The 14,031-nt window shown below is 39.1% G+C and overlaps 1 protein-coding gene across 4 annotated transcripts; it reads left to right on the top strand.

Moving 5' to 3' along the window:
* The first annotated feature begins 3,313 nt into the window (after positions 1-3,313).
* On the top strand, positions 3,314-11,212 carry npy2rl (neuropeptide Y receptor Y2, like). 4 transcript variants are annotated; one of them, XR_008644649.2, is made up of 5 exons: positions 3,315-4,300; positions 5,094-5,749; positions 8,029-8,185; positions 8,462-8,855; positions 9,033-11,212. XR_008644649.2 is itself a non-coding variant. In XM_055205937.2 (4 exons), the coding sequence occupies exons 2-4, from the start codon at positions 5,115-5,117 to the stop codon at positions 8,789-8,791; spliced, it is 1,122 nt and encodes a 373-aa protein (XP_055061912.2). In that variant the 5' UTR covers positions 3,314-4,300; positions 5,055-5,114; the 3' UTR covers positions 8,792-11,212. The 4 variants fall into 4 exon arrangements, 2 of the variants coding, with proteins under 2 accessions (XP_055061912.2, XP_055061911.2); XR_008644650.2 differs by having other exon boundaries at positions 3,316-4,300; positions 8,462-8,936; XM_055205937.2 differs by having other exon boundaries at positions 3,314-4,300; positions 5,055-5,749; positions 8,462-11,212.
* Positions 11,213-14,031: the final 2,819 nt, after the last annotated feature.

Below are 14,031 nucleotides of genomic sequence, written 5' to 3'. Positions count from 1 at the left end.
GAACTATCCCTTTAAAGCATCTTTATTTTAAGAGTGTAATGCTGCGTTCACACCAGCCGCGGTAAAGGCATCAAGCGTGGGATATTGTAATGTTAAGTCAATGTGAAGACGCGTTGGGCGCGTCTGGAGGTCTTGCGGCGCGAATGAAGCAGAATCGCGTCTACCGCGCTGCGCTAGAAGCCTCATTCGCGCCGCAAGACCTCCAGACGCGCCCAACGCGTCTTCACATTGACTTAACATTACAATATCCCGCGCTTGATGCCTTTACCGCGGCTGGTGTGAACGCAGCATTGCACAAATTAAGCATTGCCGCAGCAAACGCGCGAGTTGAAAAATTTGAACTTTGCAGCAAAAACAAGCCGCGTTAACCAATCAGGAGCTTGCTCTAGTAGTTACTAGAATTTCACGCGCGGCTTTCAAGCGCGAATGAAGCAAGTCAATTCAAAATGTTCAAGTGGCAAACTAGACGCGGTAGACGCAAATTTGACATCTCAAACGCGGCTGGTGTGAACCCACGGTAAAACTTGGAGGTACAACAAAATTTGTATGTTTGTTTATATACCCAACCCTTTGTTACATTTGCATTTTACATTTATTCATTTAGCAGACTCTTATATAAGCCAAAAATCCTTTATAATCTTTTAGTATTTTGTCTTTTTGTTTGGTTGTGCTACCAGTTGAGATTAAAGGATAGCCTAGTATGAAAACAATGTTAGTCTGTCAGATGTTTTATCTAATACAGTGAAACAAACCTTTCTGCTGTGTGTGCCTGTGTTGGCAGGTCACTTCAGATGTGTCAGTGCTCACACATGCTTGAACTCACCTGCAACCAAATATCCACACACCCACGGTCACGTCAGAAGCCATTAAAATCACTTCTCCAGTCTGTGGCTTTTGAATGAAAAGAGCTGAAGGGGCGTCGTGAATGAAAAACATGTAATTATTCAAAACCAACCCATAAAAACAGGGCCGCTGACCCTTTCCGTTTTAGCCATTACAACATAACAGCTATTACGTTGAAATGGGTATGCTTAATTTCAAACAACATGGCAATTTGTTCGTATTCCGACTTGAAATGTTTGTATGTAAATTGCGTTTCTGTCTCGCCTGACATCGTGCACAATTTGTGGTTCTTGCTTGGCAGGAATACTTCAGGATTTCACAAGGGATATATCATGATGGTGGACTTGGCAAAAGCTTTGTGTGCTGCGCAAGCATACCGCATAATGTTCACTGATTGATGGCCGCAATATACACTTGTGGAAGATATGCAGCGTATTCCTCCCAAATATAGTTGCATGTTTGTGTTACCCTTCTTCATCTCTACCTGAACTCCAGGCAGTTTTATGAACTCATGCTAAGAGTAAACAACTTAGAGAGTAAGGTCGATAAAGCATGGTGGACTGTGACATAAATATGCTGAAATACACCTTATCTCGTAGAAAGATGAGAGATGAGCTTCCTTAAAGCTGAAGCGTGCATTTGTAGCGCCCCTATAGAGTCATTAGAACAAATTGCAAAAATGATTAAACTGATTCTCAACCAGCTCTCTAGTCTGAAATAATCATTGGCCTGATATAATAAAGAGAAAGTGGGATTGATATGGTGGGTTTCAATAAAAACTTAAAACTAGAAACTTTTCTTGGCTTTGTGTATAAAATGCACTGTGAAGAAAATGGTCCCTAGCTGTCACCGATCCAGTCCTTTTTTAAAAAGTATACCCTTGCACCAAAAGAGTTCATATTAGTTCCTCAGAGGTACATATTAGTATTCTGACAGTGTGCTTTGTATATCCTGTTGAAAAATCCTTATCCATCATAAAACTATAACTTTTCTTAAAAGTTGGGGTGCTACAGCCGTATTGTCAGTAGCGGCTCGTGACTGCTTATCCGAGGGGCGCAAATTCAAAATATGTGTTCGGAGAGTCATGTTTGTTGCGTCATGTGAACCATGTGCATCACGTCGTGTTTTGTCAAAATAATTGCTTGCTGCACACGCATCAAAACCGTTTATGATACAAGAGACGCTCACGGTCACAAAATACACGCAAGACTCTGATTAGGCATGAGATTATACGAGTATCTGGCAAACGCCGGCGTCTCTTTTATCATAAACCCTTTAGACGCATCTGCAGCAGGCACTTATTTTGACAAGACACGTGATGCACGCAGGTTCACTCGATGTGCCGAACACATATTTTGAAATTACAAACCACACACAAGACGGGCTACATACATGTTGTGACGAACTTCGCATCGAGCGCCCTCAAAAAAAGAAGTCACCGGCCGCCACTGCGTTTTGTACCTTTACAGGTATACAAAACATAATACATTGTTGTACCTTTTTGGGTACATAACTGTACCTTAAAGGGATAGTTGACCCAAAAATGGAAAACACTAAGATATTTTGAGGAAACCAATCAGAGACCTCACTGACTTCCATAGTATTTTTCTTACTATGATCTATGTAGACGTCTTATTAAGGAATTTATTTTGTTGCATTACTTATGCATAGATAAAGTGTGAACACAGAAAAAGTGCTATACATTTAGTTCAATGTGAACAAAAAAGGTTCAATTTCTGTGTTGTCATATGGATGAATTACAGAGTTAGGTTTTCAAGACAGTTCACTGTGTGGGCAAAAAGCTGAGCTGATCTCATTAAACTCGCATAATATATCACAGTCTAAAACCACATGACTAATCAAACGCACATACATCACACCAAGCACTGTGCCTTTGGCCAACTATGACCCTTATAGCATAAGTATATTAAAGAAATACAAACACATGCAAGTATATGCCAAGTGCATACTACTAGCATGCTTATGAAACAAAACAAACTTTAAATTAAAAGTCATTTGTATAGATATTATGGCTGGTCTGTTTGGTGATAAACAGTAATAAAGATTATTTATTGCTATGAAAGCAGTTTACAAAAGGGCGTTTGGGAAAAAAATTAATAAGACTTCACCTGACAGGATACTTATGGATCAGTAGTTGGCTGTATTCTGCATAATTAGTTCATTCACAGTGATGGACAGACTTAATTTAGCAGTAAACACAGTTTTACATTTAACTTCATGGTTTTTTTAACTGCATATCACAGCTTTTTTCCATTTACTTGCCATGTTTTTGCCTGGTGAGAAATGTTTCTGGGTTACATAGTTTGTCGACCCTGGAGCAACATTTCTGTACACATAAACACTGTCGCTACCCAACCAGAATGTATCCCTAAAGGAAAATGAAAGGTAAATGGGAAAGGTGGACCCTGGTTGCAAACCTAAAGTTATTTAACGTCTGTGTATCAACGATTTTCAAGTTCAAAAACAAAGCAAATGAAGATAGTGAATATATTGAAAATCAATAAATGTTGGGTAATTTTTTAACAAGTATGTGCATTTATTGTGCCAAAATAATATTTAAAAAAATCAAAAATGCAATTCTGGCAACTTTGATTTTGTTTTTTGCCAGTTGTGTTAAGGACCCAAGTACAATCAACTTGGATTTACAAGTCAAGGGTGGGGGGCTGCAACCCAGAATGAGGCCATAAAAATCATTGATCTGTTAGGGAAGTGAGAGACTGTACTGTAAGTTTTGAATGCTTATCTTCTAAAGGTGAATTTTATCAATCTGAGATACACTTAAGCCGAACAAATTTGACTAAAATAAAAATCAATTTAGATTTCATGACGCCTTTAAATGTATCTCACAAAACGAGTTAAGTTTAGAAAAAAATCCCAATTGCTTTTCAGTGTACGCAATTGCTCCTCATCTGTTTCCACGTTTGTTTTATATTATGTTCACTTGTTCACCCTAGAGCTCTTATTGCATTTAAAATTTTGCCTGGCAGTTAAAATCCATTAAATTAAAATAGTTAAAGTGGTGAAAATAAATGCGCGCTGCCTTACTAAATAAATAACGAGTGCGCTATGTGTGTGCGTTGTTGGGGATGTCATGATTCATTTTCATTAAAAAACAAAGATAAATCATCATAAGCATCTTCATTCATCTCTGTCTCCCTCTCGTTGAAGTCACTCAGCTTGTGGGTTTGGCTTCAGTCCATCTACATTGTGTATGAGTGCAATTCCGTCGTGCGCGTCAGAGACGCATTTGCTGCACTTCATCTGAACCTCGGCACTTTTCCTCCAGGGCAAAACCATCAGTTTTAACAAATGTGTAGTTGTTTTTCTAGTTCAATCTATAGGTATAAGTCTATTGTAACAGCACCGCTCGTTATGTATCCTGGTGTGAAGAGCGCATCGTTGGACACGGCGAGGTGAACGCACTGACTGGACATTGGTGAGTCATTTATTTAAGTCCAAACGTATTTTTCGCTTTCTGCAATAAATAATAAAGATCAGGTTTGTAATCGTTTGCTCGTTTACACATCGGGCGCGCAGTCACGGACTATTATGCGCGCACTGAAGTGCGCCGTGAAGTTTCCATGGACTCGAACGTGTGCGCGTCTTTTGGTGATAATGGTGTCCGACGGACACACTCTCTGTCCGTGTATTTTTCATCTCTCTGGCTTGCCTATCAGATAAAGACTGAAGTGTGGATGAGCGCAGAAAAGCCGTGCGTAAAGACCTCTTAAAGGATGTACACTTAAAATAAAGGTTCATAGAGGTTTAATAAAGATTTTTTTTAATTAAGGATTTTGTGGATAACCAAACATGGTTTTTCTATGGCATCACAGATAAGAACCTTTCATAACAGCTTTATATGAGTGTATTTACCTTAATACGTGTAACTAGAAATTTCAATGAAAATACATGTGAATGGAGAAATAAATAGGCTAGATCTGTGCCTGTTGCATAGAAAACCATGGGACTGTAGCTGAGATTTTTTACTAAAATGCATGCTGTGAAGACTAAAAAATGAATGCTCCTGTATGGAGATCTGGTTGTAACTGGTGAGTGTGATATGAATGCAAACCTGGTTCTCTTTTTAATGCATTCCCTTTGATTGTATATACGTCCAATTTCCACATTTGGAAAGCATGTTTTATATGTCATTTTGTAAATTCTGGTCTATCTATCTCACCTTTTTGTAGATGTCAAACCTAAGGGCAAATCTTGGTCTTTCTCCACAGCATAACATGGCCATGTGACAAATGGATTCCTTAAGTTTAATCAATGGCTCCGCTGGGAGCAAAGACCCGACCATCGGTGAGGATTCATCTGATGTGACCCTGAACCATCCCCTGCTAGAGCTTGGAGACAGCACCAAGCTTCTCGGTGTCCAGGTGGTGCTGATATTGGCGTACTGTACCATCATTCTTTTGGGCGTGGTTGGGAACTCTCTGGTGATTTACGTGATCTACAAATTTAAGACACTTCGCACCGTCACCAACTTCTTCATTGCAAACCTGGCCGTGGCTGATCTGCTCGTCAACACTTTGTGCCTGCCATTTACTCTGGCTTATACTCTACTGGGAGAATGGAAGTTTGGACAAGTGCTTTGTTTCACTCTTCCATATGCTCAAGGTCTCGCTGTCCACGTTTCCACGATTACACTAAACGTAATTGCGCTGGATCGACACAAATGCATTATTCATCACCTAGATACTCGAATGTCGAAGGACACGTGCTTTCTGGTCATTGCCTTCACCTGGGTGATAAGTGCTGTTCTGGCAAGCCCCCTGGCTATCTTTAGGGAGTATGGGATTGTGGAGCTCTCTCCAGATGAGTCCATCGAAGTTTGCACAGAGAAGTGGCCTGGAAGTAGCACAGATGGCACACTATACTCGTGAGTATTTTTATTGAGCTGTCTGTGAAGGAAATGAATTCTTTGTAATTTCTCAGTTGGAGAACAATGAGATTAAATAGAGAGTAAATCGAGCTTCAGGTTCTCAGATCTTTATAATTACTAAAAACATGCTGATACGTTAATGAAATCTATTTGACACTTTCATTTTGAAAGAGCAACCGAATTGGACCGAAAACACAACAGATTTGTATACATATATATATAATATTCATATACCAGTAGCCTATATTTGTGACCCTGCTTGTGAAAAACCAGCTTTCTATTTAAAGCTATTTTTTGTGATTTATATATCTATAACCTTGATATCTTAAATATTGACTTAGTAAGGTCATCTGTCAAAGATTGAAATCAATGTGAAATCAAACTTCGATGCTCCTTATCTCACCATTAGATGATTATGAGACATAAATCCTTGATTTCACAGGGTCATGATTTTTTTTACCATTGAAGCAAACATAAAACAGGACATATTTATGATGCAAATCATAGATATCACACTAAAAGCATAGAAAAAATGTATCCATTTTAAAAAGGATATATTTTTCGCACAATGGTTAATCTGTAGTACAGAATAGCTAAAGCATTTTCTCTGAAAGCATATTCTCTGATAAATGTAAGGTTTGTCTTTGCCACAGTAGCTGCGTTTCCATTGCCCTTTAAATGTGCAAATTGACCTTGCGAATTTAAAATACGGCCAATGGAAACATGTCAGTTTCACAATGACTCCCATATATTGCAAAAACTCTTTACTCATGCAGTTTTCAGGCAATTCGGAAAAGTTGTATTTCGCAAAACTCAAATGAAAACAGTTTTTACACATTTTCAGGTCAACTGATGCATGCAAGTCTCATAGTCATAGTTTGCCGCTTGAACATTTTGAGTTTACTCGCTTCATTTGCGTGTGAAAGCCGTGTGTAAAATTCTAGTCATCGAGACATTCATGCGAAAATTCGCGTCATGGGAGGGGCTTCTGTGACTCCGCTCGCTTCCTGTAATCACTTTACTACTAGCGCAAGCTCCTGATCGGTTAACGCGGTGCGTTTTTACACCAAAGTTCAAGTTTTTTAACTCGTGCGTTTGCCGCGGCAAAGCTCAATTCGCGCAAATTAGACGCACGAATGAGGCGGAATCGCTTCTGCCCCGCTAAACGCCTCATTCGCGCCGCAAGACGTTCATCAACGCATCTTTAAATTGACTTAACATTGAAATCACTCACGCTTGACACCTCTACCGCGGCTGGTCTGAACGCAGCATTAACGCTTGTCTGAAGCGTGGCCAACAGCCAATCACAGTGGCCCCAAAACAATTGCTCTGGTCTTCCATAAATGTAATTGGCTGACTCTGCCTAGGTTATTTGCATAAGGCGATCTGATTGACTAACGCATGCGTTGCCGCTTGAAAAGTTAAAGGAATAGTCTACTCATTTTCAATATTAAAATATGTTATTAGCTTAACTAAGAATTGTTGATACATCCCTCTATCATCTGTGTGCATGCACGTAAGCGCTGGAGCGCGCTGCGACGCTTCGATAGCATTTAGCTTAGCCCCATTCATTCAATGGCACCATCTAGAGAAAGTTAGAAGTGACCAAACACATCAACGCTCCTCCTATTCAAGACGAGCAGTTATACGAGCAAGTTTGGTGGTACAAAACAAAACGCAGCGCTTTTCTAAGCAGATTTAAAAGAGGAACTATATTGTATGGCGCAATAGCACCCTTGGCAGTACCTCGACTCGGCGCAGTAACACCCTCCCTCTCCCATTATGAGAGTGAGAAGGGGAGCGGACTTTTCAGGCGAGTCGAAGTACTCCCAAACCAGTTTGGATATTTTTCCTATTTAAAATTTGACTCTTCTGTAGTAACATCACCTGACTACTATCACCTGTACTTACTAAGACCGACAGAAAATTAAAAGTTGCGATTTTCTAGGCCGATATGGGTAGGAACTATACTCTCATTCTGGCGTAATAATCAAGGACTTTGCTGCTGTAACCTAGCTGGTGGAGGCACAATGATATTACGCAGTGCCTGAAAATAGCCCACTGCTATCGAAAGTAACCAAGGGGACTATTTTGGGACAGTGCCTAATATCACTACACCTGCTGCAGCCATGTTACATCAACAAAGTCCTTGATTATTTCGCCGGAATGAAAGTATTGTTCCTAGCCATATCGGTCTAGAAAATCACAACTTTTAATTATCATTCCACATAAGTTCATATGTTTTACTTAATATTTGTCTAACGTTGTTTCTCCAGAATCTCTATGCTGTTGCTGCAGTACGTATTGCCTCTAGCCGTCATCTGTTTCGCGTACATCCGTATCTGGAGTAAACTCCGCAACCACGTCGGCCCAGCTGGCCGCAACGACAGGCACCAGCACCGTCGCAAGACCACTAAGATGCTGGTGATGATGGTGTGTAGAATTTTGTCCTCAATCCTGAGTGCAAGCCATGTAAAATAGTTTTTTGACATACAAAACACAACACTCTGAAGAGGTTTTTCACATAAGAAGTATTGATTGAGTTATTTGTATGCTGCTAGTAACGGTTCAATGCTCAATAAATGCGCATACTCAATGCACTGCAAGTCGCTTTGGATAAAAGCTATTGACAAAATGGAAATGGATAATATAAATAGTTGTAGTAAGATCTAAAAGTGAATGCTTAATAAAATGACCTGTCCATTTCAGGTTGTGGTGTTTGCATTCAGCTGGCTGCCGTTCCACGCCTTCCAGCTCGCCACCGACATCGACAGTAACGTCCTGATCATGAAGGACTTCCGCCTACTCTACACCGTTTTCCACATCGTGGCGATGTGCTCGACGTTCGCCAACCCGCTTCTTTACGGCTGGATGAACCGAAACTACCGCAGCGCCTTCGTCGCCGTCTTCCGTTGCCAGAAGCGGCTGGATTCCCTGCACGCCGAGGCCCAGGGTGCCACGGTGGTCCGCAAAAAAAGCGAAAAGGCCTTGGAAGCCCAAGATATGGTGACGCCGCGTCTCAATGCAACGGACGTCTGAGGGAAATTCCCAATGATATCCACATGCAAGATCCATCTTCTTATCGTCAGTCTCATCACAGTGTGTAAGCAAGATCCGTGCGGTGGTTGGATGGGATATGTTTATACATTAGATATATAAATATCATCAACCTTAGAAGAGATCTGTAAGCATTAACTCATGTGGACGTACGGTTTACGGTTAGGTCATGCACTCGAATGGCTCTGATAAAGTGTTAACAGCAACCTGCCTCTCCTTTCAGGTGAAAGTAATTTGGAAGGGGAATAGCAAGGCTTACCTTTGGACTAACAACAGCGGAGGAGATATGAATTCAGTTTGAACACGAAGAGCTACGCTTTGTGAAACCACGAGGGACTTTCATATAAAACCAATATGAATGTGTTTCATATTTAATGTAAAGTATAGCACAAAAATCACTGCACTCGACACATACAGAGGGAAAGGACAAGGGCTGCCTCACTTGTTTCCTCACGTAACCCTATTAACAAGAGTGCATGAGCAAATATGACAACATAGATGTAAGTACTGTGATGGAAAATGTGACAACTGTACTGTACGATGTTTATTTTGTGAAGCTATAATCTTTGCAAACCTTGCCAACTGAATGTAATACGTGATCAGTCAATACTCTTGTAGATAAAAAATAAATATTGCATATATAGCTCGAATGATCTGCAGAATTAAAGTGTACAGAGCGCTTGGATGATGTTATATCAATCTGAAAAAACATCCTCTTATTTTCATACGTGACCTGAAGGAAAATTGCTTAAAGTTGCTTTAAGGCAAAAAGAGATGACTCATAGAAGTTATGGGTTTTCTGATGTATTTCTGTTTGAAGTTGAAGACGTACTGTATGTCTGTTCATTTCAGCACTAAATGACTTCCTTTAACCCACTGGATGCAGGAAATGAGAATGCCAAGTTTAATTAGCAATGAGGGATTCTATGTGGATCCCAGTTGAGTTTGGTATGTAAATTGAGAATTATACATAAGATGTAAAGCTGTTGTAGAAGATTATTAAGCTATAATTGTGTCGTTTGTAAGCTACACTGTTGACAATATCCGTGCTTTACTGGAGAAAATGAATTTTAATCTTCCTAAATTGTTACCCTGCCTGTGAAAACCCAGCTGAAGTCATTTTTGTGATTATGGTTTTCTACATAAAAACATCTTACATGATGTAAAGAACATTCTGTGAAAATATAACTTTGATATATATATAATATTTACTGAGCGGGTGATTCTCACGAAAACTTGGTTTTAAAAATGTCAAGCATGAAAATGTAAAAATTGCTTAAATTTACTTTTTTCCCACCAGACATTGAAAAACAAAGCCTGGAGTAAATGGGAACATTAATTTAAAAACTTTTAACACTTTTTGTAACATAATTTTAAAAATTAGTCCTAAAAATTCTCATTACTGCAACAGTCAGAAAACATCAACACTGACATATTTTCAAAATGACATGACAAACCTGAAAGAACATAATTTGGAGATTCTGCACATGCATTTAAAATCAAAGTATTATGCTTCTATTAATTAAATTAACATTTAATAAGCATCTGTTGCGGTAATGATAATCAAAATGTCGTGTAAGCATTCTGACAAGACAATATTTCAAATTAACTGTAAAAAAAATGATCTTACCTGGAAGCCATCTTGAAGTAACTGGTCCATGTGCTTGGTCACTCAAAATCAAACTTTATTAAAATTCTGTATGTGTGCTTAAACATGTTCTCAAAAAGTGTTGCGGAGGATGAGAACATCAGGCATGGACACATCATTTTCCTAATTTTTCTTCATTATTATTATACATGAATATTTTAGTAAATATTTTTTCTGTCATCTAAAGTAGTCTAGCAAAACATCCATTTATTTTTTTTTCTTAATATTTTTGTGTTAATTTGATTAAATTACAACATAGCGCATGTTCAAACACAGCCGGACACATTAAGGTAATGAGAATTTCAGCAGAAAATGAGATAAAATTTACAATTATAAATTCGTATGTTGAAATCACACATTGTGCAAGGTAGAACACAGTATTGTGTTAATTCTGATGCTTTTTAATGTTACTATATTACACATTTTAAAGCTAAAATCATTAGTGCCGTGGTGTTTCAATGGTTTCGTGAGAATCACCCGAGTATTGATCTTATCGGAAGCTGTGTTTTCATTAAAGGTTTGCGCAAAACTTTAGCGTTGTTTTATAAAAAAAAACTATTGCATTACCATTAACCAGTGGCGGCCTGTTCCTCCTCAAAAAAACAAAATATGTGTTCAGGGTGTCATGGGAATCTATGTGCATTGTGTGTTATGTAAGGGATAATGTAGAGGCAGCCGGCAGTCACTGGGAAACAAGCCCCGACAGTGCGACCAGGACCCGACGCGAAGCGGAGGGTCCCGTATCACACTGAAGGGGCTTATTTCCCAATAACTACCGGCTGCCTCTACATTATCCCGCTTATTACACGGCTACTTGCCACATAAAAAAAAAAACTGGACATGAATATGAATTTGAAACGTTTTATTGGCATATTTGTTTTAAATTAACATTTTTATCCTTCCGCGAAACTTTGCACAGATGCATAAAATGATCGTAATACCTTATTAAGATCCTCTGCTTCATACTTGTCTGTCTCCATTTTTTCTCTTTTAGCCAGTCTTTGAGAAGTTTAAATGCCCATTCTGTATTTTTTTGTGTGTTGGCTTCGTAGCTGTCATGCTCTATTTTGTCAAGTTCAGTCTCAGTAAGCTCTCTGTGTCTTGTCGTGGTTGTCGAGTGTTTGTCACAAGATGGCGCCAAACAGACAGCAATCTTTATTGATCTTTATTGGCGCGGAGCGATTTTACTCGTGCAAGTAGTGCCGGCTATGCGTTATTATTTTGGAACGGTTATTATTTGAAAAGAACGAACCTGCAAATGTCTCAACTGACCAATCAGAATCAAGCATTCCAGAGAGCCGTGTAATAAGTCAAAATATGTGCCTGCTGCTTATGCGTCAAAAGGGTTCATGATGAAAGAGACGCCCACTTCTCACAAGACACTTACTTAACACTAAACTCTGATTACACACGAGATTAAGCAAGTATCTAACAAACGCAAACGTCTCTTTTATCATAAACAAATTCAAAGTGTCTGCAGCAAGCACGTATTTTGACTTGATGCACAATGTGAATATGACGCACAGAACACATATTTTGGCATGACGATTGACGCACATGATGATGTTTTGGCGAGTTTCGCATTCTTGCCCCCTCGGAAAAGAAGTCACGAGCCACCACTGCCATTACTGATGTCACGCGACTAAAGTTGGACTACTTGGTGTTTCAAGTCGATCGGTAGTATGATTTCAGTACAATTCGATCTTACAGAAATAATATTATACCCTAGCCAGTGGCGGCTGGTGACTTCTTTTTTGAGGGGCAGGAATTCAAAATATGTTAATGTGTGTGGCTTGTCATGTCAAAATCAGCCCAGTCTCGCGAAATTTCGTGATTTAGTCATGTAACTTTTTGATTCTTTTTGTCGTGATATTGTCACAAATTTCTGCGTTTTTTCGTGATCGTATCACGAATTTCTGGTTACGTGTCATTGTCACGTATTGGTTACTTAACTGTTTTGTCCTATCCCAGCTAACACACGACGTCCTAGTTATGTAATTTATTGGTAATTTTTGGTAATTTCATGACTTACCAGCTGGCAACATAACCGTTACTAGGGAGGTAATACAGTCAGTACAGTCTCCTAACGTTGCGGGGTAACCAAGTACGTTCCAGTTAGGTAATAACTTTCGTACTATTTTGGTAATTTCATAACTTACTTGCAACGTAACTGTTACGTCCCAGGGAGGTAATTTCATTAACATTACAGTTATATAAACATTTATTTTATTTTCTATTTAGGTTAGCATGTTAAAACTTCTCAATCAGAACGCTTCACCGCGCGTGCACAGCACGGCGTCTGACAGGACCGGTCGTTTTTCTGAACTGAGAACCAAACACAAAACTTACCAAACAAAAATTTTAAATCCATTACCTTGTCACGACGTGCCCACGACAGGCAGATTACGTTGCCAAGTTATATCGAGGCAACGAATCCAGGAATTTCACTTTTCCTGTCGCCACAACGTAAGTTTGGTCATCATATTACTTCGACGTTACGTAACAGGTACGTATTTGTGTTAGCTGGGATTGTCTTACCCTTGTTGCTTCCGTATTGGGTTGGATTTACATAAAATGACATCCTTACCCAAACCCAACTCTAACCCTAACGCCAGGCGACAAGGGTTTAAAAATCAGAAAATATAAAAAAATAAATCAGAAAACATACTTAAAGTGACATCCTAACGCAAACACCAAATGTAACCCTAAACCGAAGCGACAATGGTTTGAAAATAGGAGAAGGGAGTTGAGTGATCAATGCGTGACAATGACACATAAACAGAAATTTGTGATACAATCACGAAAAAACACGGAAATTCGTGACAATATCATGAAAAAAAAATCAAAAAGTTACGTGACTGTATCATGAAATTTCGTGAGACTGGGTAGGTCAAAATATGTGTTTGATGTGTCTTGTGAACCTTGTGCATCATGCATCATGTCAAAATACGTGCCTGCTGCACTTGTGTAGAAAAAATACGTCCACAAAATACTCCCACTTAAAGAGACACTCCACTTTTTTGAAAATGTGTTCATTTTCCGGCTCCCCTAGAGTGGAGCAATTGATTTTTGCCGTTTTGGAATCCATTCAGCCGAATTAGTCTGGCGGTACCACTTTTAGCATAGCTTAGCATAATCCATTGAATCTGATTAGACCATTAGCATGGCGCTCAAAAATGAATTTTTTAAATTTAAAACTTGACTCTTCTGTAGGTACATTATGTACTAAGACCGATGGAAAATTAAACGTTTTCTAGGCAGATATGGCTAGGAACTATACTCTCATTCTGGCGTAATAATCAAGGACTTTGCTGCCGTAACATGGCTGCAGCAGGCGCAAAAAAAGAAAATCACAACTTTTAATTTTATGTCGGTTTTAGTACACGATGTAACTACAGTAAAGTCAAGTTTTAAATAGGAAAAATATCGAAACTCTTTTGTTATTTTTGAGCGCAATGCTAATGGTCTAATCAGATTCAATGGATTATGCTAAGCTATGCTAAAAGTCGTATCGCCAGACCCGGAGATTGGCTGAATGGATTCCAAAACGGTAAAAACAAATGTTTAAGTCTAT

Source organism: Misgurnus anguillicaudatus, chromosome 3 (genome assembly GCF_027580225.2).
Source record: "Misgurnus anguillicaudatus chromosome 3, ASM2758022v2, whole genome shotgun sequence".
In the NCBI taxonomy this organism is placed as follows: Eukaryota; Metazoa; Chordata; class Actinopteri; order Cypriniformes; family Cobitidae; genus Misgurnus; species Misgurnus anguillicaudatus.
Note: the sequence above shows the minus strand (reverse complement) of the source record. Positions and strands in the feature narration are given on the sequence as shown.

Coding starts and splice junctions, on each gene's coding strand:
- npy2rl (XM_055205937.2), top strand. CDS start 5,115: ATGGATTCCTTAAGTTTAATCAATGGCTCCGCTGGGAGCAAAGACCCG. Junction 5,750..8,028: donor ACAGATGGCACACTATACTC/GTGAGTATTTTT, acceptor TTGTTTCTCCAG/AATCTCTATGCTGTTGCTGC. Junction 8,186..8,461: donor CTAAGATGCTGGTGATGATG/GTGTGTAGAATT, acceptor TGTCCATTTCAG/GTTGTGGTGTTTGCATTCAG.